The sequence below is a fragment of the Berghia stephanieae genome, chromosome 2 (genome assembly GCF_034508935.2).
Source record: "Berghia stephanieae isolate SIO BIC M18660-M18661 chromosome 2, UCSD_Bste_1.3, whole genome shotgun sequence".
In the NCBI taxonomy this organism is placed as follows: Eukaryota; Metazoa; Mollusca; class Gastropoda; order Nudibranchia; family Aeolidiidae; genus Berghia; species Berghia stephanieae.
The window spans coordinates 40,654,534-40,682,380 of record NC_088361.1 but is presented as its reverse complement, the minus strand read 5'-3'; the positions used below and the strand labels follow the sequence as shown (position 1 = coordinate 40,682,380).

Below are 27,847 nucleotides of genomic sequence, written 5' to 3'. Positions count from 1 at the left end.
TTCTCAAGTTCAAAGTGGCGTAGTAAAGATGCTATTAGATGTTGCAATAAGATATTTTAGAGTCATAACTAGTGATCTACATACTTTTATTTGATATAATTTTGGTAGATCATTTGGGATTAGATTTTATAGGAAATAACCATAAAAATGGGTCCGAAATTTTAATTACTTCAAACGATATAATCAAAAATTACATAGTTATCTGAGTTTATACAAATAAATGAGAAATACTGCAATAATCATCAATATTCACAATCAAAGTCGTTTTGTAATGAAGCATATCCGCTCACCTGTACAGCAATATCCTTTTTTGACAGCAATATAAAAAAATGCGTAATCACCGAATTGTAGTCGTTTGTTGATCAAATGATCAAAACGAACTGGTTTTAGTAATGGCAATTGACAATTCTTAGGAAAAGATATGTTATATACATTCCTTCGATGTTTGTATTGATCTAAACTATATAATAATAATAATAATAATAATAATAATAATAATAATAATAATAATAATAATAATAATAATAATAATAATAATAATAATAATAATAATAATAAATATAATAATAATAATGACGATAATAACTACAATAATAATAATAATAATAATAATAATAATAATAATAATAATAATAATAATAATAATAATAATAATAATAATAATGATGATGATGATGATGATAATGATCATTTTCATGAAAATAATATAGTGGCTATCACCTAAACACCTGCTAATTTTGGTAAAACGCAATAATTTCTCTTTAAAATATCGTTCTAAATGCCCGTTTGAAAAAAAAATTGGAATTCGCCTTTATATGTCCACTCTGACAGAAAGGAAATAAAAAAAAAGAAAGAAAGAAAGAATAAAGAATTTTACTGAATCATTTGCGGCCAAAGAATTGACTCATCACCTGTTTCCGAGAGTTTTATTTAACTTCCCAACGCCCCAAATTACTATCAATTTATTCAATATAATTTACTCCTCCCCACTCCACGCTCTCCGGCAATTTCCTTTCATGTCCCTCAAACTGCTTTCTTTTCATGGAGCGTCCAATCAGCTTTTTACAATTACCCATTTCCAATTGGCTGCTGAATGAGGACAATTCTAATTTCAATTGTCCACCACTCGGTCATCAGCAAAGTCAAGAAAGCTCCTCCTACTCAAATCACACATACCCACGAATATGATAGGCCTTGTAGACCAGTCACTGGTCTTTGATGTTACACAACCATCCGCCAGCTTTGATCACACTGCTTTTGATGATGTCACTCAATATCTATCTTCTTCTCTCAACCCCGTTGACTGTACCGTACCACGAGTCAACATAAAAGAATATCGCGGTGAGGTGCGAATCGTGAAGATGGAATGACATAGCTGTGTTAAAGTTATAGGTTCAAAGTTCAATTGTCAGAGTGAACTGATGAGAGATTAAACTGAGGTGGTAAAATGAAAATTGTTTCGTGGTAAAACGTTGCATAAATTTGTTTTATGTACACCAACACACACACACACACACACACACATACACACACTTACACTCACTCTCTCTCTCTCACTCTCTCTCTCTCTCTCTCTTTCTCTCTCCCACTCTCTCTCTCTCCCCCTCTCTCCAATGCTGCGACAAAAAAAAAAGGACGCCGACCAGATAGCTAATACTATTTAAAATGGAAATTTGTTGAAAATGGTCTGCTTATTGAACAACCGAAGCATCGTGGATAACAGAAATGATCATTGTGAATCAGTTGAAACACATGATATCGATGTAATACTAATACTAGTAATAATCATATAATATCAGTGTATTTATTTTACTCTTGATCACCACTGTAATAATAATAATAATAATAATAATAATAATAATAATAATAATAATAATAATAATAATAATAATAATAATAATAATAATAATAATAATAATAATAATAATAATAATAATAATAACAATAATAATAATAATAATAATAATAATAATAATAATAATAATAATAATAATAATAATAATAATAATAATAATAACAATAATAATAATAATAATAATAATAATAATAATAATAATAATAATAATAATAATGATAATAGTAAAAAATAAATAATATCCATTTTTTGACAATAAAAAATCGTGATAAACGCATTGAAAAAGATGGGAGGGGGGGGGGGGGGGGGGGGTGAGGAGGATTAATGATCAGATAATCAAAATGAACTGTTATTTTAAATAAATTGACAATCATAGGTAAAGATGAGTTATAAGTATTCCTTTGAACTTTATAGACATCTAGATCTTAACACATTTTTATACTTTTTATTAACATACGTAAAACCTCACGATTATTGTAAGGAACAAGTGATTGTTACATTTCACAGAAACAGCATCTAATTAACCAACGTTCTGTTTTCTTTTTTTCACCGGTGGAACTTCACTTCCTAATTCTGGAGCAGTTTGCATGAAATGTTTTTTAACTCTTTAAGATTCAACCCGACAAAAACCGACAACGGCATAATATTCATGGGCGGGGTAGCCGAGACTGGCCTCAGTAAGTAAAATCCAATCGTTGTGAAGGAAATGACAGGCCCTGTCACTGCCGCAGGGTGTTTCAGCTTTGATTTTTATAAATTTGCCGACAGAAAAGAAAATATGTTTCAGAAATTGCGATTTAAATCCTATTTTATTTGCGGGTGAAAACCATTGACATTGCACTTTGTTTGGTAAAAATCGGTAAAAAATTACGACTTTGGTGATGAAAAATGACTTTGAAGACAATTATTGTAAACTTTTAAAAATATTATGAATAATTCATAACTCCCTTATTTGTGGGTCGATTTTGTCATTCGAGGTATCAATTTTATTGTAATAAAGAGATAGGAACTTCAGAGTTATTTTTTCTGATGTGAAATTATTACTTTGTAATTTTAGCACCAAGAAAAATAGTCGGTAAATAAATTTGTAACACCTCTTTGATAGACCGCCAGGGTCCGTTCGTGTAGAATTGTGAATCAAGCGTCTCAAAGTCTTGGACCAATCACAGGCTATCTATCCAGCTGGCCGAAACAACGACGCTTCTCCCCGTCGATGTATTACGCTATTGTTATGCAAGGAATATAACACCTTATTGAGTAGGCCTAAAAGCTAAAATCTAAAAGTAAAAAATATAATTCTGAGGAATTTGAAAGTCAGATTGCTGAAATCAGCTTGAAAAAAGAAGTACTTTGGTCTTTGTTTCATAAAAATCGGTTGAAAACCAACTGTTTTACGAATAAATTTGATTTTTAAAATTGCTTTTGTTTATTTTAGCTTTTTTTAGCAACTTTTTTGTTTCTCGGCCGATTTTCTTGAGTTTTATATCATTCTTTATATCTCAAAGAGACAAGATCAGTGATATACTTTGTTTGTTTCAAATGTAACTAGAACATAATTTGGCTTTTTTACCTATCGACCATGCCTGGATAATTTATTCAACAACGTGGCGATGTGACGCAATTATTCCATGGCCGTCTTCCACTGCATCGACGATGATTCAATTCATTGTTGACGGCTGTTGACATGTGAGCTGCCAGAACGACCAATCGTTGAAGGGTCAAGATGCTCAGTAGCCAATCATTCTTCGGTCAAAAAACTTAAGAACTCACGAGAACAAAAGTTTGAAATTTGGTGATGGACGGACCTATGAAATCGTTTCTGGGCGGAGTTTAGCCATGAGTGACCGTAGAAAACGAAAAGGCGACTACAGATATCAAAGAGTAGGCTTATATCATCAAAGGATGTCTACATGATTGACATGGCCATATAGGGAACTCATTATCTACTCCCCCAAAAAGAATCTAAACACGAGAGGGTTAACCACATATCTCATTTGAGCCCTTTCACCGCTTATTCGGCCGAGTCCATTTGCCATTTGCATTGAGACAATGCTTGTTTTCAGTATGACCATTCATCTGAGTAAAGAAAAAAAAATCATTAGTTATTATTGATATTGATGATGATGATGATGATGATGATGATGATGATGATGATGATGATGATGATGATGATGATGATGATGATGATGATGATGATGATGATGATGATGATGATGATGATGATAATAATAATAATAATAATAATAATAATAATTGTAATTATAAGAGTTATAATAATATTATTGATTGTTAGTAATAATACGATAGTGATCGCCTAGATGCCTGCTAATAATAATAACGTAATAATTTTCCTTTAAAATATAGTTCTAAATGCCCATTATTCAAAATGGAATCTGCCTATATACCCACTCTGAAATATTTTTAGCAAAAATAAGATAGAGAAAGAAGTTTACTGTAGCATTTGCGGCCAAAAAAATTGATTTATCACCGGTCTGCGAGAGTCTTATTTGACACCGCCCCAAATTACGTTCAATTCATTTCATTCAAATTTACTCAATCTCTCCAGCAATTTCATCCCATGACCTCCAAACTGACTTCTATCCATAGAGCGCCAATCAGATGTTTACAATTAATCATTTCCAATTGGCTGCTGAAAAAGGACGTTTATAACTTCAATCGTCCACCAGTCGATCATCGGCAAAGTCAAATAAGCCCCTCCCACTCAAATCACATATCCCCTCGAAACTTCGGCCTTGTAGCGCAGTCCACCGGGCTTTTGATGTTACACAATCATCCGCCACCTTTGATCACATCGCTTTTTGATGTCATAATACATCTATCTACCCTCTTTTCCCACGCCCGTTGACTGTACCAACGTGCGATGTAGAAGAATATCGAGGGAAGGTGCGAATCGTGAAGACGGAATGGCAAATTGGTGTGAAAGTTATAGGTTCAAAGTTCAATTTTCACAGAGAAATCATTAGAACTTGACTGAACAAGCAATAAAAATCGTTCCATGCTAAAAATGTGCGTACATGAGTTTTATACACACACACACGCTCCCTCCCTCCCTCTCTCTCTCTCTCTCTGAGTGTGTGTGAGTACTACAACTACTACTACTACTACTACTACTACTACTACTACTACTACTACTACTACTACTACGATTACTACTATTACTGCAATATCATCATCATCATCATCATCATCATCATCATCATCATCATCATCATCATCATCATCATCATCATCACCATAAAACAACAACAACAATAACGTTATCATCACAATTGGACTCGTGTTCTTATGTCTCAGGAGTTTGTCTGAATACGGGACTATTTTGTTAGCCAACAAAGAATTAGACAAGATGTGTTTACACATTCATTGTGCAGAAACCGGTCGTTACAAATCATTGAAATAAATGCTATATTAAAAGTAGATTATTACTCTTATATTTACTACCATGTGTTAGGGTAACAAAACTCAGATAACATCAATTTGAATTTTTTAAACAATTAAAAATATTTTTCAGGTTAATTTTAAATAGAAAAATATACAATTTTCAAGAGAGAATAAAGTATACTCACCATTTCTTGACATCAATGAAAATAATTGCGTCTTGAAGATGAAAATGTGGCCATTATATCCATATAAAATAGAAAAATATAGAAGAAGTGTATGGTCAGCAATTGCAGTGTAAAAATGAACGATTTCACGAAATCTGTCCTATAGCCTGACTGACAGCGAAATCCAAGCGGTGCATTCTACCTGCAGGGATAAATATAGGCCAGTTTTCACGTTCTGGACATCTGTTATGACGTAACCACACGGTGGTCTCCCCGTCATCGACGGTGGGTCGTTCCCATTGGGGGTGAGGCGGTAGAAAACTAAAGTGAAAGATATCTAGTGTAATAAACGGCTGTGATCAGCAATTAACAGAATATATCGAACAAAATCATACTGTCAATGACAATTGTCGGAAGATTTACAGGCCTGTTAAAGGTCTTTTGACCCGTGTAACCCTTAATGATTATGATATGATATGTCCTTATTGCTTCTAAGCATGTGTTGGAAGTGTTTGACATTTCAGGATAAATCAGGAAAATTGTCAGTAAGGAGAGAGTGAAGAGGAAAACGTGGCAATCCCACAAAAAGGAGAGTGCTCAAGTGAATGGATACATGCAATATTGTCATCCGGCATTTGCGGTAGCAAAAGGAGTCAAGACAGAATATAGTTCATATTACATTTAAATAAATAAACCATACCTGCTTCACAGCTTTACCAACATATTGTTATTTGTATTTTTCTTCTTCAATTCCAATTTTCGAAGGTATTTAAAATTAAACAACTTTTATGAGATTTTAAAGCTTTAATTCCAATTTTCTAGTGTCAATTATTAAAGAAACTTCTTTTTTTTCTCTTACGTTTTGTTTTTTATTTCTACAAAACTTTAAAAAAATAATTTCATTTGATATAATTTCTGTAGAAAAAAAGAAGAGAGGCTTTTTATTATAGTGACTGTTAAAAAAAGAGCAGCGATTACATTTAAGCTGTGTGGTCTCATGATATGGCACTCCCCTTCAGGCTTATAAGTCCCTTGTTTGAATCCCACTGTGAGCTACGTACAGCTGAGTCCTTGGAGAAGGCTCTTTACTCACATTATCTCATTGTACTCAGTTGTAAAATGAGTATGAGGCTGGTAATAGTGTTGTCTCTGTCTAAGAGACATCATGTGTTGTCCCACGTGTTAAATATTGTTGTTGATTTGGGACCCTTTGTAAAGCACCTTGACCACATTTAGAGGATACTGCACAAGGATATATAAAAGCTTAAGCTCAAGAACATATTGCTCAGTACACATTACATTGTAATAAAGGTGTGAGGTCAAGAATAACACCTCAACAATATAACCATTTCATTTTTAAACTCTTAAGTTTTAAATATTTAAACACCTGTAACTTGATAATTTAATCATCCATTCACCAAACTCACCTTAAGGGACATAATTTTTGCTCAGCTTTGGTAATAGCTGACTGGAATCCTTTAATTAGAATGCTGCCTGACTCAATTTTCACAGAGGCTCCAGAATCTTCCAATTCTTTTGTAATTGACTTAACCTCTTTGCCAAGATAATCCAATGCATACTTAAATTGCAAATCAGGAAATATTAAATTTGTACTGAACACCGCATTCTCAGTCATGAACTTTTCAATTTTAGAAAATAGAGCACGTAATTGGTGAGATTTTGTCTCAAATGTGATTATTTCAACTTCCCTTTTGTCTGAATTGACAGTGACCTCACATGGAGTCTTAGAATCTGCTATAAGTCTCTTTATAAACCGCCTTCCTCTGTCACATTCCAGTGCCATTATCTTTTGTTCTTCGTAAGAATATGAAGCAACATTAACATCATCCTTCATCATTTCCATTATGTTTGTTTCTGCTTTAATTTGCTTGAAGCAGAAAAGCTTTTCATTTTCTTTGTTCACATAAGCAAGTACCTTATTTTCATGAAAAGTTTCATTGATCTTTTTCAAGACATCATCTCTACTTAAGAAATTATGATGATCAGGGAAATCCAGAATTGCTGCCACAAAAGTTGCAAGATTTTCATGGATATTATTTTTAGTGTTATTTACAAATTTATTCGATCCTGTAATAGTGATTGTATGAGTGTTGTCATTTAGTTTGACCTCTTCATTTGATAGTGATTCACAACTGAAGAGGTTATCAATTCTCGTAATCAATGAATATTCATGCTTTTTTAGCTCTAGATCAAAACTTTCAAAGGAATCATGAGGTCCAGATTTCACTGAACATATTTTCCTTGGAGAGAATCCATGTCCTGAAGAGGAGGGATTTTCTTTTTGTTCTTTTGGGATACAAGCCTCTTTTGATAAGCAATGATACCAAAGACTGGTGTCAAGCTTTATGGATCCAACCTTGTGATCATTCTTTTTCACAACCGCATTTGTATCTGGCAGTAAAAAAAAAAGGAAGAAGAAGAAAAAATGCATGACAATCTTGATGACAACTAAGGAGAAATAAGATCAAAATATTGAACTTTCTATGTGTGTTTTGTGTGTGTGTGTGTGTGTGTGTGTGTGTGTGTGTGTGTGTGTGTGTGTGTGTGTTGATTATCAATAACATGGAACATACCCAAAATAGATTTATCAACTTTGCCTCAGGTGAAAGCACTACAGGAAAGTCATTGTAATATATTTTCGGCTGAATTAAAATATTGAACATTCATAAAACATCACTTTTAATTATATTTATTGCTAGGGTTTTACTACCATACTAAAGGAGGTTTGCGATGTAATTTCTTACTTAATAGATGGACTTCCAAATATCTTGTTATTCTTTATGATCATAATTATTATTATACTATTATTATTATTATCATTATTATCATTATAATAATAATTATTATTTTTATTATTATTATTTATATATTTATTATTATTATTATTATTATTATTATTATTATTATTATTATTATTATTATTATTATTATTATTATTATTATTATTATTATTATTATCTATATTATTATTTTTATTATTATTATTATTATTATTATTATTATTATTATTATTATTATTATTATTATCATTATTATTATTATTAATATTATCATCATCATCATCGTTCTTTTTCTTCTTCTTTCAGCTTATCCCGCATTTTGCAGGGTTGCCATAATGAATGCCATATCTCCAGGCATCTCGGTTCAGAGCATCATCTTCCTCCAGGCCCAGTTCTTTCATATCACCCTTTACCATCTAGTCTTGGGGCATTCCTTTTTCCTCTTTCCCATTAATCGAAAGTCCAATACTTTACTTTCCACGTACTCCCTCTCTCATCTTTTTACATGTCCGAACCATTTTAATCTATCTTCTTTCATTTTTATTGATACATTCTTCACTTCAGTCAACCCTCAAATTCATTCATTTCTCACTTTATCTTTTCTTGTCCAGCCAAGTGACCATCTCAACATCCTCATTTCTGCCACCTCAACTTCTTTATCTTGTTTCTTTGTTGTATCTGTTGTCTCTAGTCCATATAACATTGCTGGTCTTACAACTGTTGTATATATTTTCCCATCCAGCTTTGCGGATATTCGTTTGTCACACATAACTCCAGTTACCTTCCTCCAAATTATTCCAGCCTGCCTGTATCCTCTTCTTAGCCTCCTTCTCATTGCCCCCATCTCCTTGTACAGATGTTCCTAAGTATTTGAATTGGTTTTGTCTCTGGCACATCCTATTCTCCTATCTTTATTGGTGGTTCTGCTCTCTGTTGTCCGATGCACAAATACTCTTGTCTTCAATCTGCTTACCCATAATCCCCTCCTTTCCAACATCTGTCTCCAACCCTCCAGTTCCTTTTCGGCCTCAGCTTTTGTATCATTCAAAAGTACTACGTCATCCACATACATCATATTCCATGGTAATGGATGTTCTAACAGAACCCATTCAGCGAGAGGCACCATGTACATGTATGCGGATGATGTATGTGGATTTCCTAGTACTTTTTCATCATTACTATTTTTTTTTAAATAATAATAATAATAATAATAATAATAATAATAATAATAATAATAATAATAATAATAATAATAATAATAATAATCTTTATTTTCCAAATAGGCAATTATTATTAGGTTACAGCTCTTGTAATAGGCGAAAAAAGTAATTAAAATAGTGGTAATAATGATGATAATAATACTGATAGTAATGATGATGATAAAAATAAAATAATAATAATAATAATAATAATAATAATAATATAATAATAATAATAATAATAATAATAATAATAATAATAATAATAATAATAATAATAATAGTAGTAGTAATAATAGTAATAATAATAATAATAATAATAATAATAATAATAATAATAATAATAATAATAATAATAATAATAATAATGATAATAATAATAATAATAATAATAATAATAATAATAATAATAATAATAGTAATAATAATCATAATAATAATAATCATAATAGTAATTTACTATTATTTATTATTATTATTATTATTATTATTATTATTATTATTATTATTATTATTATTATTATTATTATTATTATTTTATTATAAATTTCATTATTATTATTATCATAATTATCATTATTATTGTTACTCTAATCAGCATTATCGTTCTTGTCCAAAGTGAGGTAAACAAGGATATGCACTATACATTAAAAAAAATCAAACTATCACTGCACATTGTAGTACATAAATAAGCCGATGCCAAAGTTTAAATTTTTCTTACCATCAGCAAGAACAAAGGTGACAAGAAATGATCCATGTTCTTTACTTGAAATATCTTTGATGGGACCTCCCCCACTTAGATTCTTATTTTTAAAATATTTCTCCAACAACGATTTGTCTATAGTTCCATGTACGTTCACAAGAATTGTAGATGAGATTCTAACAGGGGCTGTCACCAATTGGGAATCCTCCATTTTATCCATACACTCTCGTGCAACAGAATATAGTTTTGAGGTTGTGGGCACGACTGAAAATTTAAGAACAAAACAACACAATTTTTAATAAGGATCTTTTAATTCATTTGTTACAAGTCATGCATCAAAATGGTGTTTTAAGATTGAATCGCATTTTAGTTGATAAACATCACAGTCATGCATGCACATATGCTCAACCATGCACATGCATACACGCACACATACATACATACAAACATACATACATACATACAAACACACACACAAACACAGTATTGGTATGAGGAATATGATTGTTCACCAATTTTGCAGGATATGTTTTCGGTTTAGATAAGATTGTTCTATTAAATCTTAGATATCTACTCTGAAAATTGGGTTGTTTTTTGTTTGTTTGTTGCTTTAGGTCTCTTCCAACACAATTGAGGTTATATGAGAGACCGCTGAAACAAAAAAAAAACAAGCAATCTAACAAAAATAGTACAAATGTAAATCAAAATCATAACCTAAAGATATCATAAGCTAGATTATAAATAACCAAGAACAAACAGGCAGAAAATTTACAAGAAAAAAAATATCCCCTGTCAAAAATACAATCACAAACCAAAGAAGCAGGATAGGCTAGTAAAGAGAAGAAGAAACGACATCACTATCGGATCGTACACCCATGCGAACATCATAGGTATATGATTCAAGGGTGATGCTCCCATCCAACCACCCGCAAAATTGGGTTGTACATGGTCATATAAATATGCAGGGGCAAGACTATTTAAAGTTTTAAACACAACGGGATATAGTTTATAGATGATGCGTTCTCAAAAGGTAACCTTGCAACTCTCTAAGAAGATCAGAAGCAGATGATTTTTGTCTTTATTTACAAAGCTAGTCTAGCAGTGTTGTTTTGTACAACTTTAAGGTTTTTAATATTTTCTTTGGCAATGTTAATGAAAAGGGAGTTGCAGTAATCTAATTTGGATAACACTAAGGCTTTTATTAGAAGTTCAACTACATTCAAAGGAATTTAAGTGTCTAATTTTACTTTTTCTTCTTATTTCAATGTACATACATTTGATATGGTGTTTAACTTGAATTGACCTTGATAGAATACACACAAAGTAGACGCGAAGATTTTTTACTTTGGTTCAACAACAGTAGTTCCAAAATTAATCGTTAAAGTATCAATTTGTATGTTGGGCCTAGCATTACTTAAAATCTGTTTTATCACTATTCAACATTAATTTATTTTGATTCATCCAATTCTGAATTTCAATAAAGCAAGATTCATTCCTATCTATCAATTTGATGAAATGAGTAACATGTACAGAATCATAAACTTGAGAATCATCTGCATAAAAATGATAGGAGAGCCCATATCCATTTTTAACAGGTGAAAGAGGTTGAAAATACATTGTCTCATTTAACACCATCCACCACGACAATCTCCGACTGACAAGGTATGATATAAACTGCTTAAGGCAGGCTTCAGTAATCCCAAAACTTTTCTCAAGATGGACCAGCAAAATGTCATGGTCGATGGTGTCAAATGCTTAAGACAATCTAGTAGGCATTAGAGATTGATTTCATAAGCATCAGCATTCTTGATCAAATCATTGTGGACCTTTAAGAGTACTGTTTCCGTGCTGTAGCCTGCTCTATAAGCCGATTGAAAATGTTGTTGAAGATCATTGACATCAAGATGATTCAGTAATTGATGAAGTACAACCTTTACAAGCAAATTAGAGAGAACGGACAGGTTAGAAACAGGCCACCTTATCTAATATAACATATCTTTCCTTTTCTTGTTTACCTTGTTTTGTATCTTTTATAAGAGTCGTTTTTACTCCCTTTCTTTTAATATAGACACTATATATTTACTTCATTCTGTTCTAATGATGAATTTTTAAGCAAATGTTGAATTTAGGCGTTTTTGAAAAACAACATGGAAGATTACCACTGAGAGTGAAAGATTAATTACTTCAGTTTTTGACGGAACAAGGTGTTTACACATGCAGATATAAGTTTTGCTGGTAATGGATCAAGTTCACAAGATTTAATTGGTGCTTTTATAATAAGATTTTAAAAATAAATTCTTAATTTATCTCTCTAAAATTGTAAAGCCTGTTATCCGAAAAGGAAGCTTTTTCATTATAGTTATCATGGTTGTCAAGCTTTGCTCGAATTCTATCAACTTTCTCCTGAAAAAATGTTACAAATGCATAAGGAAGACCACATTTAACTATGTTATTGGGTAGAGTAGTCGACTTGCTGCGCCCTAAGAGTTCATCACATATTGAAAATAATTGTTTACATGACTCAGTTCCTGTAAATTTAGCAACAAAATAAGACGACTTGATTTTTTCTGACAATCTGTTTCCAATTGCGAATACAGGACTTGAAGATGTCTTTGTGGACAGTTAGTCCTGTCTTCTGGTAACTTCACTCGGCTGCTCTGCATTTCAGTTTATCGTCTTTCACAACTGTTGAAAACCAGATAGCATTGTGGCGTTTTGTCAAAGTCCTCGTCTTCAAAGGAGCATGAGCATTAAGAACATTGCTCACAAGCACATTCCACTGTTCAGCTGTTTTGGGGTTCTGGATTGTCAGTGTGTCACTTAGGTCATCTCGAAATGCATCAAGGTCAATGCCTCTAATGTCCCTTGATGTGATTGTGACCTTTTCTGCTTCTATGGTCGGGAAATGTTGATTATTAAAGAGATGGAATGGTGGTCGGAAAAAGGTAGCACTTGAGATATTTTTTATATTCTCCCTTTTCGCCAGTACCAAGTCTAAAGTGTGGCTGGCATTATGGATGGGGACGGTAACAAGTTGTTCAAGATCATGGTGCAATAAGATGTCATGAAGTTTTGAAAATTACAAACAAAACGACAACAGAAAATCTTACCATTCATGAAAAAAGAATGATGAATGAACTAGATTTGTTGGCTTTCAATGAAATGTGAGTAATGAGGTTATTCCATTTATGAATTATAAAATATTAAAAAATAGTGAAAAAAATCTGTCCACATCTCTAAAGCAGTTTCCAAATGACAGGATTTCAAATTGTATGAGTGCGACTGTATTTTATAGTACAAGCAATATTAATAATTGCAGATACTAAATAAATATAAAGTCTATTATGAATATTTCAATAACATGCTCTAATTGTTTCATTAGCTAAATGGCTCAAATTATAATCAGACAAAAAATAAGAATCACATGTGAAATTTCAAAAAATGCTTTAAAAATAAAAAAAGATACCTTTTTCATCAAAAATAATAACAGCTGATAGAGGCTCTTCACTTGAGATGATATCTATTGTATTTAATCCTGTCTTCTTCTTCACAAACTTCTTTAATTTATCTTTTCCAGTTTTGCTGCTGAAATCTGCACCATGGATTGACAATCTGTTTGTATAGTGATTAAACACTTCAACATCCGCCATTCCTATGCTTTGAATACAACTCTCATTTTTCAAATTTGCATTACATAATTTTTGAGCATCTGAAAATATAAAATAATAAAAATAATAAAAATTTATTACTTATGGGGTCACAAATCTATGGAATAAAAAGAACAATAAGTAACAATGGAAACTTAAACTTCATAAATGGAAGATCGAATTACAAGAAAATGCGGTGAAATTTTAATGAGGTTTTCCTGATGCAAATTATTAAATCCAACACATTGAGGTAGAGTGAATGAGAAAAAAGGGTTGAAAATAACAAAGGCAAGATAAGAGGAAAAAAGGACTGGCATAGCTTGGTACTTTGCAGGGTGGGATAGACTCAAAGGTAATCAGGAGGTATAAGATTCAGTCTCCACGTGGGGAATGCTGGTCTTTTATTGGGGGGGGGAGGGGGGGGGAATTTTTTTCTTTTTTTGTTTTGGTAAATAATTATCATCCCATTTTGTCAGATCGAAAACTTTCATTTAAATATAGAGCATCTCACTCATTTCATATTAATTAATGACACTGATAAATCTAGACTTTAAACTATAACTCTAGATGAGCTCTACAAAAATTGACTGAAATATTTTGAGAAACCAAACTTTTAAAATTTTAAAAGTTTTAAAATAAATGAGTGCAGTAACAACAGAAGAAAGTGATAATAGATAATGTGACTAAAATGGCAAGTTTCATAACTTAATGAAGGTGCTTTGATGTTTAAGTAGATCTTTGTTCAGATCTTTATCTTACACCAGTGCCTGCTCCCTGGTTTCTTAATTTTTTAAAGCATAAGGAATGCCAAATAAACAAGTCATTCACATAAGTAAAGATAACTTTTAAAAAACAAATGCAATGCTCAAAACTGTTCCTCTGATGAGAGAATTACAGCTCTGGGCATTCCAAACAAGTGCTATGACAATAAAGTATACATACTCCTAAAAGCATATAACACCCTCATAGCCGTTTGAACATTATCTTAGCAAAAATTATACTTCCAGTCGAAACTGACTGAATTTATTCCTCACATTCATATCTTTATCGATGCTTGATAAGTCAGAACTGCAATCAACACCTCATATATTGTGAGAAGATTAAAATTAGAATATAATATATGATTTAATTTTACATTATGGAGATAAAAATTATAATGAACAAAATTCTCAGCAGTCAGTCAGTGGAGTGTCAAACCTAAAGAAAAGAAAATAATGATGGATTGGAAGCGTGTGTAATTTATTCTTTTAAAAGGTCACCAAAATTTGTTTAACTGCTATTTCTTGATTTTAATTTATCTTATTTGAAAGAACCCCTACTCAAACATATTGGTCAAAGAATGCACACAGAAAATTATGCAATAAACAGCGTGTCATGACTGAGCTCTTTACTGCAGAGAGAGGGGTGCAACCATAAACATTCATAAATGGCGGAAACTCATGTTGACTCATGAGTTGGTATTAAAACAGCAAATCAACAAAAAAAATTTACGAACTTTAATCAAGCTAATCCCCAGATAAAACAAGCAGACATTTCGCAGAGGCTGGGAATTTCATGGGGAAAAGTTTGATATATCGTTCGAGAAATCCTTGGGTACAGAAAGATATGTGCCTGTTGGATACCAAGAATGTTCACACAAATGCATGATCACATTGAAAGAGGAAGTTTTCTTGAAGTTGTAGAACACTCCCCCTTAGTGCTCTGATTTAGCTCCAATTGAGTTTTTCCTTTTCTTAAGACTTAAGAGATACCTCAAGGGGGCAAATTTTGGCAGTGATGGCGAGGTGCAGATGGTGTCAGAGTTTGTCGCCTTAATTTCTCTTCAACGCGATGTAATACCGGCGTATCGTTGGAAGCACTGTGTGGATGGAACAGTGATTTTGCAGAAATTTTAAATGATAAACCGAAAGGACATAAACTAAGCTTTGCTTTGATACCTTTGTCAACTTTATATCTATTATAGTTTTGAAAACGCAAGAGCCGTGTCAAGACTTTTAATGGTACCCTTGTACATTCGTGGATTTTTTCCCTTTCTTTCTTTTCCTTTTTTAATTTGACAAATTGGTTGATTTCATTGAAATGACTGAGAAAGTCAAGGTCAAATGATGTGGGGGATTTCTATGGGTGAGGAGAAAATAGATTGGTGTCATAAAGAAAATCAGAGCTAGTCTGTCAGTCAGATGCAAGTCGTCAGTTTCATCATTATTTTGCGGAAACACAACACTTACCATCTATTTTGCGTTATAACATTGTCTTATAGAAAAATCATAAGCATATTAATAGTGTCTTATTGCAAATATTGAATCTTCAAATAATTGGATGTGTCAAACGCAAGTTTCCATAGACACATGGGAAACAAAGGTTTACAACAAGAAAGACAAAATGAAAACAAACAACAACAAAAAAGAAACATGAGCTTTTTATGGAGGGGAAATATGTACTTAATGCACTCAGAGCAACTCTAAACATGTCCGACAAAACATAACATCTGTAAAGTGATGTTACGTCGACAAATACAACACTGCTTCCTGGAATGTGAGTAAAGAGCCTTTTCCAAGGACTCAACTTTGCACAACCGCAGCATGACTCAAACCAGAACTTACTGATCCAAAGGCGTGCCATACCACAAGACCATGATTTAATCCTAAGCAATTTAGTAATACAGTAAACCATGATTACAGACACATATATTTGCTCACCTTCAGAACGATGAAAAGGCACATAAACAATATTATGTAATCCATCCATGAAAATTTTGTCTTCAAAAAACTTTCCCTTATTAAAATCTTTATCGTGAAGGTAAAGTAAGCAAACTGTGTAGGGATCAACATCTGTGGGGTTGTTATTGACACTGATTTGAATTGTTGCATTTTTGACAAAAGACTGTTCTTCACTGGGATTTTTTGTTTGTCCAAAAGCTCCTGATTTGTCATTTCCATCCTCGGTTTGGCCTGTTGCTTTTTCAAGGGGAGTCACTTTAGAATTTTCTTTACTTATTGGAGTTTGAGGGATTTCAGACTGGTGATTTGAAAATGAAGATACTGTACACGAAATACTATTTATTTCAACTTGATTACCCCTTTGTAGTATCGTTTGTACAGCTGAAACAGAAAAGGGTGACTGTTTTTTCAAACAATAACATAAGGACAACTAAACTACTCAGTTGGATGGGATGAATCATCTATATCATCATACATGAGGCAATTTTTTTATGGAGAACATTGTTTTGTTTAGCATTTGTTTTGTTTTTGTTTTAGTACTTTTTACATTGAAATACTGAAAGACGTAACTATTAAACAAAATGATTGATCATTAAAGGTACATTTGACAAACATAATTTTTCTTTTTTTTTTAAATTTTTGCTTTTGTTTTCCCACATTCATGTCATCAATTGAGATGACTTGTTGCAGAGCTGAAACACCGACACTAAAGATGACTACTTACCTTCTTTCTCTTCAAAGGTTATGATAGCTGAGTTGCAGTCTTCAAATAGTTCAATGTCCTTCACAGGGCCTCCACCTTGTCTCTTTTTATTTTGGAAAAGAAGTCTGAGTCTATTTTTAGTTGTCTGTGGCGGTAAATCTTTTACCCTGAGCTGATATTCTTGAAGAGCCATTTGGTAGTTCAACTCATAACAGCTCAGCAAAACATAATCCTGAAAATTAAATGAAAACACCGAGAATTATTTTCTCTAAACTGTATATATTTAGACTAAGTCAGGATAGAGATTAGTACTCTAAAAATGCCTGACGAACTTCAGCCAACTTAAAAAAAGAGTGAAAACTTTCAACTAATTACCACTACAACTCATAAAACCCTAAAAACACATGAGGCACAAAACATCCTATATGATAACAATGGCACTTTAGTATACATAAGAAAGTAGACGTCAGAAGTCAAAACATGTGTTGCCCCCCCCCCCCTCTCTCTCTCTCTCTCTCTCTCTCTCTCTCTCTCCATCTCTCTCTCTCTCTCTCTCTCTCTCTCTCTCTCTCTCTCTCTCTCTCTCTCTCTCTCTCTCTCTATGTAGATACCGTGCTTTAAGCACAGTATGTAGATCTTGTGCTTTAAGCACAGTATGTGGATGGTGCCCAACATAATGGTTCACAGTTTGTTTTTTTATTTCTTGCTTGGTTTTTCTTTGTTCGTAATTTTGTTTTGTTTTTTTTATAACCTTTCATTTTACCTCTATTCTACCTGCCTACCAATGCTGCTATTCATCATAATTATGAGCACTGGTGGTCGGTCTATTGAGCGAAGTTGTTTTAAGCTGCCCTATATTTTTCAAATTTAGCAGATACTTCTTTTCGTCTCAATTTTTGCATATGCTGCTTGTCGTTAACACTCGCGCATCTCTCCTGCCTTACTAGCCATGATAGGTACCTGTACCTTACTGTACGAAGGTTGTGCATCATCACAGACTGCTCTCTTTTTCTTGTTGCCCCATGCGAGGCGAGATGACATGCAACAATGAGCTAAGGGTGGGGTATGGGGGCTACCATGAGCCAAAAAGTCAACAGGCCGCCCAAGTATTTTATATAAAAGACTGTTTTCTTCTGTTTTAAAACCACGGTTATCCACTTCACTTCCCACCACAAACAACTGATACTCTTTACTGTTAAAATAACTAGGTCAGACCGGCAAATTTAGTTTTGCACACCTTGAGACCTGACTTAGGAGAAATCAAAACCATATCAGTGTTATCATTGAAAGAACAGGTTTGTTGTAATCAAAACATACGGATGAAGAAAATAACAATAAATATACATTTTATTGATATTCGTTTTACTTAAATGGATTTTAGTCATCAATACGAATATTACACAAATCATTCACAGAGTAGAGCCCCATGATGCTATAAATAAGAATTCCAGTCCATTAACCCGACACACATAGCAGTTCAACTTGTAGTTTTGTATTGTCTTTGGAGTAGATAAGTAGTGCAGTGAGGTTGGATTTTCTATTCCTTCTATTAATGACTGTTATCACAGTTGAAATTCGAAGGAAGAAATTTTATATGGCAGTCTAATTGCTGTTGTCATGTTGTTCTTTTTTTAAAAATGATATTCACAAATCTCAATGCAGAGACGTGTATCGCAATCCATACCGAAACAACTATGAAAGGAACCATAGACTTCAATGATCGGGTGATATACAATTTTTTCTCTACAGGAAAATCGACAAATGGACCTCTTTTACATAATATATGCCCATCATAAATGCCAGTTACTGGAGTACATCTCTTTAAAATTCAAACCACACATGCCCCCCCCCCCTCCCCCCCCCCTTTTTTTTTTTTTACACACAATATATAGACATTCTGAAAAAAATAAACCCACTAGAACATTGATATTGCGCAATATCCACTGAGTGAGCTCAAGACACTGAAAAAGGGCTCCTATGAAGACGAGACATGATGCCTGTTGGGTGAGATAACATTTCCTCCAACACAGACAACACTGCTTCTGGTCAGGTACTCATTTTACACCTGAGTAAAGTGAGAGAATGTTTTCGATCCTTGCCGCCTTAAATAAACAGCCAGCAACCGCCCCTGATTATGAGGTATACAGCTAGTATATTCAGAATTAAATAAGTGTTGGAAAGAGAAAAGAGGTGATGGTATTATGGTTCTTTTCAAAAGAAGCATCCCAATAAAAAGTATAGGCAACATTTCAAAACTTGAAAAGGAAGTAATTGAAGTAAAAATACAAGAACAGCATAATAAAATGGCATATATTTTTATAGACCACCAAGAAAAAACAGTGTAGACTTTCTAAGTGATTTTAGTGATTTTTCAACAAATCTTGTTCTTCAGACTTCAATATTATTGATATTAGGTGATTTCAAGCTTCATTCATCAGTGATCCAGTCTGTGAATAATCTTAACTCCTTGAATCTAAAGCAGCTCATTGACGAGCCTTCATGAACTCGGACACACACATTCGATTTACTGATTTACAGTATAATTATCATTAACATCTATTTCATTAGACCACGACGGCCCAGCAGAGCACAGCATTAAAAATGTCGACATTGAAAAACTGTGACAAGCCATTGCAACATCCAATCTCAAAAACAAAAATTAAGTAACCGATGAGGAGCAAAAAGTTGCAACATTTGCAGAAGTTTAAATTAGTATCTTAAATAATTTTACACCACTATAAACCAAAACCATCACCATGCGACCAAACACCGAATGGTTCAATGAGGATACAAGAGAAGCGAAACATCAACAGACAAGCAGAAATACAGTGGCAGGTTTCAGGAAATACATCGACAGATCTATAAAACTAAAAAACAATCAACTAATAAATCATGTAAAGAGTGCAATTGAAAAACGAAAGAGTTCAAAAGGATTGTTTAACATTATAAATGGCTTAATAAGAGCTGACTCATCAACAACAATAATATTACCTCCCTATAATTGTCCGCTTCAATTAGTGGAAAACTTCTCAGGTTACTTTGTGGACAAAATCTCAAAAAGATGAGATGAATTGGACAATCAAGGACAACAATCTACAAGCACACCAGACAATAATAAATATGAAAACATATTGCTTTCTTGCTTTACACAAGCCTCAGAAATTCTATCAGTAGCTCCAAACAAAATATGCTCTCTGGTGTTAATGAGATTTGTCTTAGTATAAAAATAACTAGAGTTGCATCCCTTGTAGATCTCTCCCTGTTGGCATAAAAACAGGACACGAAGTCATCAACAGTCTTTTTGACATTGTTTTGTTTTGTTAATAAAATATCTGATCTTGTTTGATAAGTACTGGTTCCTCCTGACCTCTCATTCATGTTCAATATTAATGTTTTACTGACTGGTCATATAAATTAACATTGGTAGCAGCGCGAAAACTGATTTAGTTTACTTTTAGATTTTAGCTATTAGGCCTATCAAAAAGGTGTTACATTTTTTGCATAACAATATAGCATAATCCCTTGACGACTAGTAGTGTCTTTGTTTTGGCTGGCCGGTTAGAGAGCATGTAATTGGTCGAAGACTTTGGGATGCTTGATTCACAATTCTACACAAATAGATGGTGGCGGTAGATCAAAGAGGGTAACATTTTTATTAACTTACCATTTTTCTTGGTGCTAAATAATACAAAGTAATAATTTCGTATCAGAAAAAATAACTCTGAAGCTCCTATTACAATAAAATTGATTCCACAAATGACAAAATCGGCCTATAAATAAGGGAGTTATAAATTATTCATAATATTTCTTAAAGTTTACAGTAATTGTCATCAAAGTAATTTTTCATCACCAAAGTCGTAATTTTCCCCCAATTTTTACTGAACAATGTACAAAGTCAATGATTTTCACCCCCGCAAATAAAATAGGATCGAAATCGCAATTTCTACAACATGTTTTATTTTTTGTCGCAAATTTATAAAAATCAAAACTGAAAAGCCTGTCATTTCCTTCACAACGATTGGATTTTACTGACAGAGGCCAGTCTTGACTACCCCGCCCACGAATATTTGGCCATTGTTGGTTTTTGTTGGGCTGAATCTTAAAGAGTTAAGTTTGCCAATCACAAACTGGCTGCAATCGACCAAATATTACATTTATTCCCAACTGGGGACCCAGATGCTAATGGTTAGATTATTCACACAATTCTGCTTCAATTATGATTACATAATATGCGAATGTCTTTCCTGAGAAGAGGGGTGGAAGAGGATGATCACTTGGGGAAATCGGTATGATCGGCATGTCAATCGGGGGAAATGGTAAACACAAAAAAAAATGGCCTTGGTTTAATCGAATGGCTACTGTAACTAAAAGTGGAGGATGAATAAGATTGTACATTAATCCACAACCACTTAATAAAGCCTTACTCTGAGAACATTTCAATTTGCTAACTTTTACTTTTCATGACGTCCTGTCAAAACTCCAAAATGCCAAAGTATTCTCTTCTTCTTCTTCTTCTTCGTTCCCGTCACGTCACATGGTCAGTCCGGTCTGGTGAATGAAGCCCACAGTGGTCCTGAGGTCGTCCTCACTGCCGTACAGCTTCTTTGAGCATGGGGTTGGGTCAGGCCAGAAGTTCCTTCTCAACTGGTTGTACCTTGGACATTCCATTAGGACATGATGTCCATTTTCATTTTCAAGTCCGCAGTCACATTGTCCAGAGGCACCTGCTCTGGACATCCTCCACATATGTTCCTTTAACTGGTTGTGTCCAGTTCTCAGTCTGAAGATGATGACCTGTTCCTTTCTGTCGAGCACCTTGATTGGGTCATTCATGTTGTATTCTGGGTGCTTCTCTCTCCATCTCTGAGACTGGATAAATTTGGCCATTTTGTTAATTTCTCCTGTTGAGTACGTTGGGGAGGGTTGCTGCATGCGACTGCCTGCCTTTGCCAGTTGGTCAGCGATCTGATTTCCAAGTATCCCACAGTGTCCTGGAATCCACTGCAGTACAATGTTGGTAAACTTGCCCAGCTTCATGAGGTCTTCCACCAAGGTGTCTATATCATCCGCAAAGGACATCATTATATCCTCCAGAATTTTCCTAGCATCTGTCAAAATCACCACGTGTCTTGGTTTTTCACTTTCCGAGAGGATCTGCCAAACAGCCCCACGGACTGCATCCGCCTCTGACCTGCAGATCGAAGCGCGAGCACCAGCCGGTCCGCCGATCTCCCCTCGTTGACCACCTGTGTACTCGATGCGCACCCCCAGGCCCCCGCACGTGCGTTCTCCATTGCATGAACCACCGGCATAGACTCTTGTCCATTTTCCTTCAGGGCAGCCTTGATCCATGCACTTCCGCACAGACCTCCCGACCTCCCCGCCGTGTTTCTGTTCTGTTGAAATGTCACCAACGGACGTCTTGACCTTCAAGTGATCTTGCCTTCTCCAAATTGGCACTCCGATATCTGCCCTGCATCCCTGGGTCACTATTTCGTCAAGCTCGTGATCCTTCTCAATTTGCTGGGCTCTTTCAATAAAGTGTGATCTTTTCAGCCGCCTAGTTTTCTTTTGTTGCGCTCTAGCGCGAAGAGGCCGATCCGTCATTGTTTTCACGTCTGTGTATTGTTTCAAAATTTTCGATTCCCCTCCTTCCGACAGAGATGCAAGTCCTGTTATGGTTTCCATTGCATGCATCGGTGTCGACCCCATTCCTCCAGTTATTATCCTCATGTTGCTGTTTTGCACCCTGTCCAGCCTTTCCATTTGAGTTTTGGAGCAGTCTCCCCATGCAGATATCCCGTATTCTAGCGCTGGTCTCACATATCCTGTGTAAGTTTGTTTCAGTATATCGGAGCCAGCTCCCCAAGCTGTTCCAGCCAGTTCTTTCAAGAGTTGTGTTCGCTTTACCCCAACTCTCTGACTGTTGCTGACTTGACTTTTCCATGTCAGTCTTGGGTCAAAATGGACTCCTAGGTATTTTGGTGCGTCGTCTTTTTCCAATTCATGGTCTTCAATACGTAGCTTTGCTTTTTCATCTTTTGGGGAGAGGCCAAACACTGTGAACCCTGTCTTCACTGCACCTATTTTCATCGCCCAGCTGTCAGTCCATTCTTTGACACCATCCAGTGTGATTTGCATCCCGCGCTGTGCCCTGATTAAGCCCCGGTCAGAACTAATCAGAGCTAGGTCATCTGCGCACATCGACACTCTCACTCCCCGACACAGTGTTTCTCTTATATCATTTACACAGAGAAGAAACAGTGTAGGCGACAGCACTCCACCCTGTGGGACTCCATGCCTCAGCCTTGCCTCTCTACCCTTGTGACCCTGTGTTGTCACTCCCGCCCTTCTTGTTTTTAGGTAGCCCTGTATCCAGCTGAGCATGTTATGGGACACTCCTGATTTCTGTAGTCTACATACCAGACCCTTCCTCCACACCCCGCCGAATGCCCTCTCAAAGTCCACCCATACCACAACTTCCCTCCTTCCATCCCGAAACGAGTCCTCCATCTCTTGGGATATGTAGGCTACTTGACCTTCAGTACTCCTGTGTCCTCCGAAACCAGCCTGTTCATCTACAAGCACACCACAGTTTTCAAGACACCACATCAGTCTGGAGTTGACAACTCTCCCTACCAGCCCGCACATGCAGCCCGCAAGACCCACAGGTCGGCAACCTGCGGCCCCACTTGCTTGCCTTCCCTCTTTCCCAACCGGGACAACAAAAGCCCTTTTCCAAATATCTGGCACTTCACCAGCCTTCCAAGTGCTGCTGCAGAGCCGCAATAGCCCCCTCCTCGCCGTCCCTCCAAGACGGACAAGCATCTCACTTGCCACCTCGTCCGGCCCCGGCGATCTCTCTGCTTCCAACACCCTGAGAGAGCCCTCCAGCTCTCCCACAGCCAGCCTCTTTGTCACCACTTCATCCATGGCTTCCCCGAGTTCCTTTCCCTGTTTTCTGCATTCTTTTTCAACTCCTTTCCTCAGCTCTTTTTCCATCGTGCTGTCACTAATTCCCCTGAACCGCTCCATGAATAGGCCCGCAGCCTGCTGTGGACCGACAAGCTCTCCTTCTTTTTCCAAAGCGGGAGGGGCGCAGTGACTCGGCTCTCCATTTAGGGCCCTTGCAAGTTTCCAAAGCCCATTTCCATCCCCCTCGAAGTTAAGGCTATGCGCCCCTTCCCTCCATGCCACTCCGGACGCCGCCGCCATCTCCCCCTCAAAGGCAGCCTCTGCCACCCCATACGCTGCAACACTGCCACCACAGGGGTCCGCTTCAGCCCCCTCCCCTGCCTCCGACACTTCACTACTCAACCGACTAAGATCGTCTGTCCAGAGTGGCATATAATTTTCTCCCGCTCCCCCTGGGACACCCTCCCCTGCCGCCTCCAGGATGGCCCCTGTCAGCTCCCCTGCACCCCTGTTGACATTCTCGGCCTCACAGCCTATGTTTCTGCAGTGGCTGTCTGCAAGTCGCCCAAAGCTCTCCCACCCTGCTCCCCTGCAGCTCCATTCCGGGATAGCCTGTGCCCTGTTTTCACCCCGACGACAGAGGTCCGCGACGACTGGCCCACGGTCGCCACCACCCAGCCGGGGCCGCACCGCCCTATCTACCGTCTTTGCCACATCATCTGTGGCAAACGCAAGATCTGGGGCAGATGCGGTTCTCCACGCTCCCGAGAAATATGTGTTCCCATCCCCACCGTCATACAACAGTTGAAGTTCTGCCTCAATTTGCCAGCCTTCCACTGTCTCACCACGCCTGTCCATATCTCCACATCCCCAGCTCCGAGAGTGACCGTCAAAGTCCCCCAGCACCAGACATCCCCCCTCCTGGACTTCCATCTTGTCCAAACGAAGCTCTTTGCCTGGTGGGCAACAGCAGTCAAAAATCAGGAGTTCTCTCCCTCCGACACATACTTTACTTTGCTGTATTTCTGATCCCTCCTGTGTATCAACCTTTATGCCTGCGGTGGGGTAGTCGTCCTCTACCAACGTCATCACGCCTCCCCTGTTATCCTTTCTATCATGCCCTATTACCTGGTACCCTCCGATGGCAAATCTCACGTTTTCCGTGAGGTGAATTTCTTGAATGCAGGCAATTTTGATGTCCTGCTCTTTGAGTCTCTTTTCAAGGGCCATCTTCTTCCCCGCAACGCCCCCAGCACTCCATTGGAGAACTCCAATTGTGTCTGGTGTTCCAGTCGCATGCAACCTTGATCCTCCTCCCCTGGCTCCGCAAGATGAAGTCAAGGTACCACCAGATCGCTTGGGTGGGCCATTGAGGCCCGGCACTAGGCCCGTCCTGCGGGATTCCACGGGCCTCGCACCATATCGGATTTGACCATTGTGACGTGTCATATTGGGATTTATGCATGCAGTGGCAGTTTCCAGTTTCCTGTGATATTTGCGCCTTCCAGCCCCGCTGCTCTGTCTTCGGCGTGCTGTTTTTCAGGATTTGCTTCCTTAGCCTTTGGCCATCCAAGGTCTGTCCACAAGGCAGTGGCGGTTTTGCTTCAGAGTGTCCTTCTCCTAGATCGATTGCGGTCCCCTGTTAGCGAACTCGATCTGTCCGGGTTTTTGTTCGGAGTGTCCTTCTCTTAGATGGATTGCAGTCCCCCATTTACGAACTCCATCTGTCCGGGTTTTTGTTCGGAGTGTCCTTCTCTTAGATGGATTGCGGTCCCCCGTTTACGAACTCCATCTGTCCGGGTTTTTGCTCAGAGTGTCCTTCTCTTAGATGGATGTCGGTCCCCCGATGACGAGCTCCATCTACCTGTGGTCAGATGGTCTAAGTTGGGAATCCGGAAGGATGTCCTGTAGAGAGTCAGTCCCTTTTCACCCCTCCCCCACGTCGTGGACAACACCCACACCCAAGGGTGTGGACTAGGGGAAGCTGAACTCGACGGTTGATTTCCTCCCTTCTTCCTTCCTTGTTGATGATGCTGACCGTTGTAGATCATTCTTGGTCTGGCCTCTCACTTACGATCATCGAGACACGCAAGCCCTCCGACCGCGACAAGGTCATATGATCCACCGGAGAGAAAGTATTCTCTAAGTTGGATATCAAAGAGGCCTTTTGGCATATAAAACTAGACAAGGAATCCAGTAAATTGAGAGCAATGATAACGGGTTCCAAGTTAGTTGAACCAGGCACCCTTTCGGTCTTAAAGTCTCCAAAGAAATATTTCAAAAACATCTCGCACAGGCTATGGAAAATCTGGATGGCTGCATAAATGTAGCCAATTATATTGTTGTTGCAAGACACAGACACACCAGAGAAGAAGCAGATAAGGACCATGACAAAAATCTAAAGAAACGTGTCCGAAAGACAGATGCGTTGAAAAGAATATCAAGTTGAATGACAAATCCAAAATAAAACAAAATGAGATAAACCTCAACCCAAACAAAGATACCTAATGAAACATGTTTGTCATCACTTGAAATATTGAAACTGATGGGAAACACAGTAAGTAATAATGGCGTCAACAAAGGACAAACAACTCAGCAAATTGTTTTCGAAATTAGAAAAATATCAATGCTATAGCTACTTATACTTATAAGAATGAAATCTATCTTCAATTTAAATATCTTATATTAATTGGACATTGAACAAATTGAGAGTCCATAATAGCTAAAATATCAAGTAATACAATAAAAGTGTTGTGAAATTAATGAAGTCTTCTCATTTGATTTAAATATTGCTTAATTACATAATTTGAGGAAGATGAAAACCTGACTGACGACACACCCCTCTCGAAATTCCCCATTATGCCTTATATGAATATTATAATATATTATGCCTTTGCCTGGATAGAAGAAAAAGTCAAGTCCAGCTAGATTCGCAATACTTAAAGATCGTAATTAATTCATTATTCATAGATATATTCCACAGCATACTTGCCTTGCAGGAAATGTTTGATGACTGAACGACTGAAAAAAGGCAGAGATGGGCGTTGATCGATACCAGTACTCAATACTACGACTTGCCCTTAGTAAGTACATACGTAACGCGAACTGTTTTTGTAGGTGTGCGAGCGGGCACCATCATATCATATCTTGTCGCGCCAGTGAGTCAGCCAGTCCCGGGCAGTCTGGTCGCATTCCCTCAGGTCAGCATTGGTGCAGTGAGGTCCCAGCGAGCATTCGGACAGGATGTGGTCCATGGTCTGTCTGGGGTGACCGCATGGGCATTCAGTGCCCGGTGAGATTTTCCATTTAAAGAGGTTGGTGGCGGTGTTTCCCACCTTTGCTCTAGCTCTGTTCAACGCCACCCAGTCTTTTCTCTTGAGGTCTATGCCTGCTGGGAGCTTTCTGTTGGGGGCTGGAGGGCATTGTTTGCTGTCTTGTCCCATTCTACCCATTTGTCCAGGCGGAAGAATGCTGAGTGGTCTGGGTGAAGGCTCTCTACTGTGAGGAAGCTTTTCCTTGATTTGAGCCTGCTTTTGGGGCAATTGTGGTCATGAAGGGGGTGTCTCTGGTCCATTTCCTGTTTGTATTTTTGTATTTGGGCATGGGTTTCCCTCCGGATGTGTGGTGGGACTATTCCTGCTGCACGGTAGACCAGTGGTAATGGTGTTTCTCTCAGCTGGCCCGTTACGATCCGGCAGGCGTTGTTGAGCTCGGGGTCTAGCTTGGAGGCATGGCATG

At 36.7% G+C, this 27,847-nt stretch overlaps 2 protein-coding genes across 5 annotated transcripts in view; both read right to left on the bottom strand.

Annotated features, from left to right (window-relative positions):
* Positions 1-27,166, bottom strand: part of LOC144964878 (uncharacterized) — a 70,608-nt gene extending 43,442 nt beyond the window's left edge. For 3 of the 4 annotated variants that reach the window (XM_078899609.1, XM_078899607.1, XM_078899610.1), the window contains exons 1-6: positions 27,102-27,166; positions 17,216-17,426; positions 16,471-16,872; positions 13,591-13,833; positions 10,143-10,388; positions 6,849-7,833 (exon numbers count right to left, since the gene is read on the bottom strand). In XM_078899609.1, coding sequence (XP_078755735.1) covers positions 6,849-7,833; positions 10,143-10,388; positions 13,591-13,833; positions 16,471-16,872; positions 17,216-17,387 — 2,048 coding nt within the window. In that variant the 5' untranslated portion in view covers positions 17,388-17,426; positions 27,102-27,166. Of the gene's footprint in view, positions 1-6,848; positions 7,834-10,142; positions 10,389-13,590; positions 13,834-16,470; positions 16,873-17,215; positions 17,427-21,649; positions 21,669-27,101 lie in introns of those variants that run through there. The other variant, XM_078899608.1, reaches the window with a different exon arrangement.
* Positions 18,399-25,558, bottom strand: LOC144963939 (uncharacterized). The gene is made up of 3 exons (XM_078897882.1): positions 22,316-25,558; positions 20,343-20,453; positions 18,399-18,443 (listed from the first exon to the last, which is right to left on the bottom strand). Exons 1-3 carry the CDS (start codon positions 25,556-25,558, stop codon positions 18,399-18,401), a joined length of 3,399 nt encoding a protein of 1,132 aa, XP_078754008.1.
* Positions 27,167-27,847: the final 681 nt, after the last annotated feature.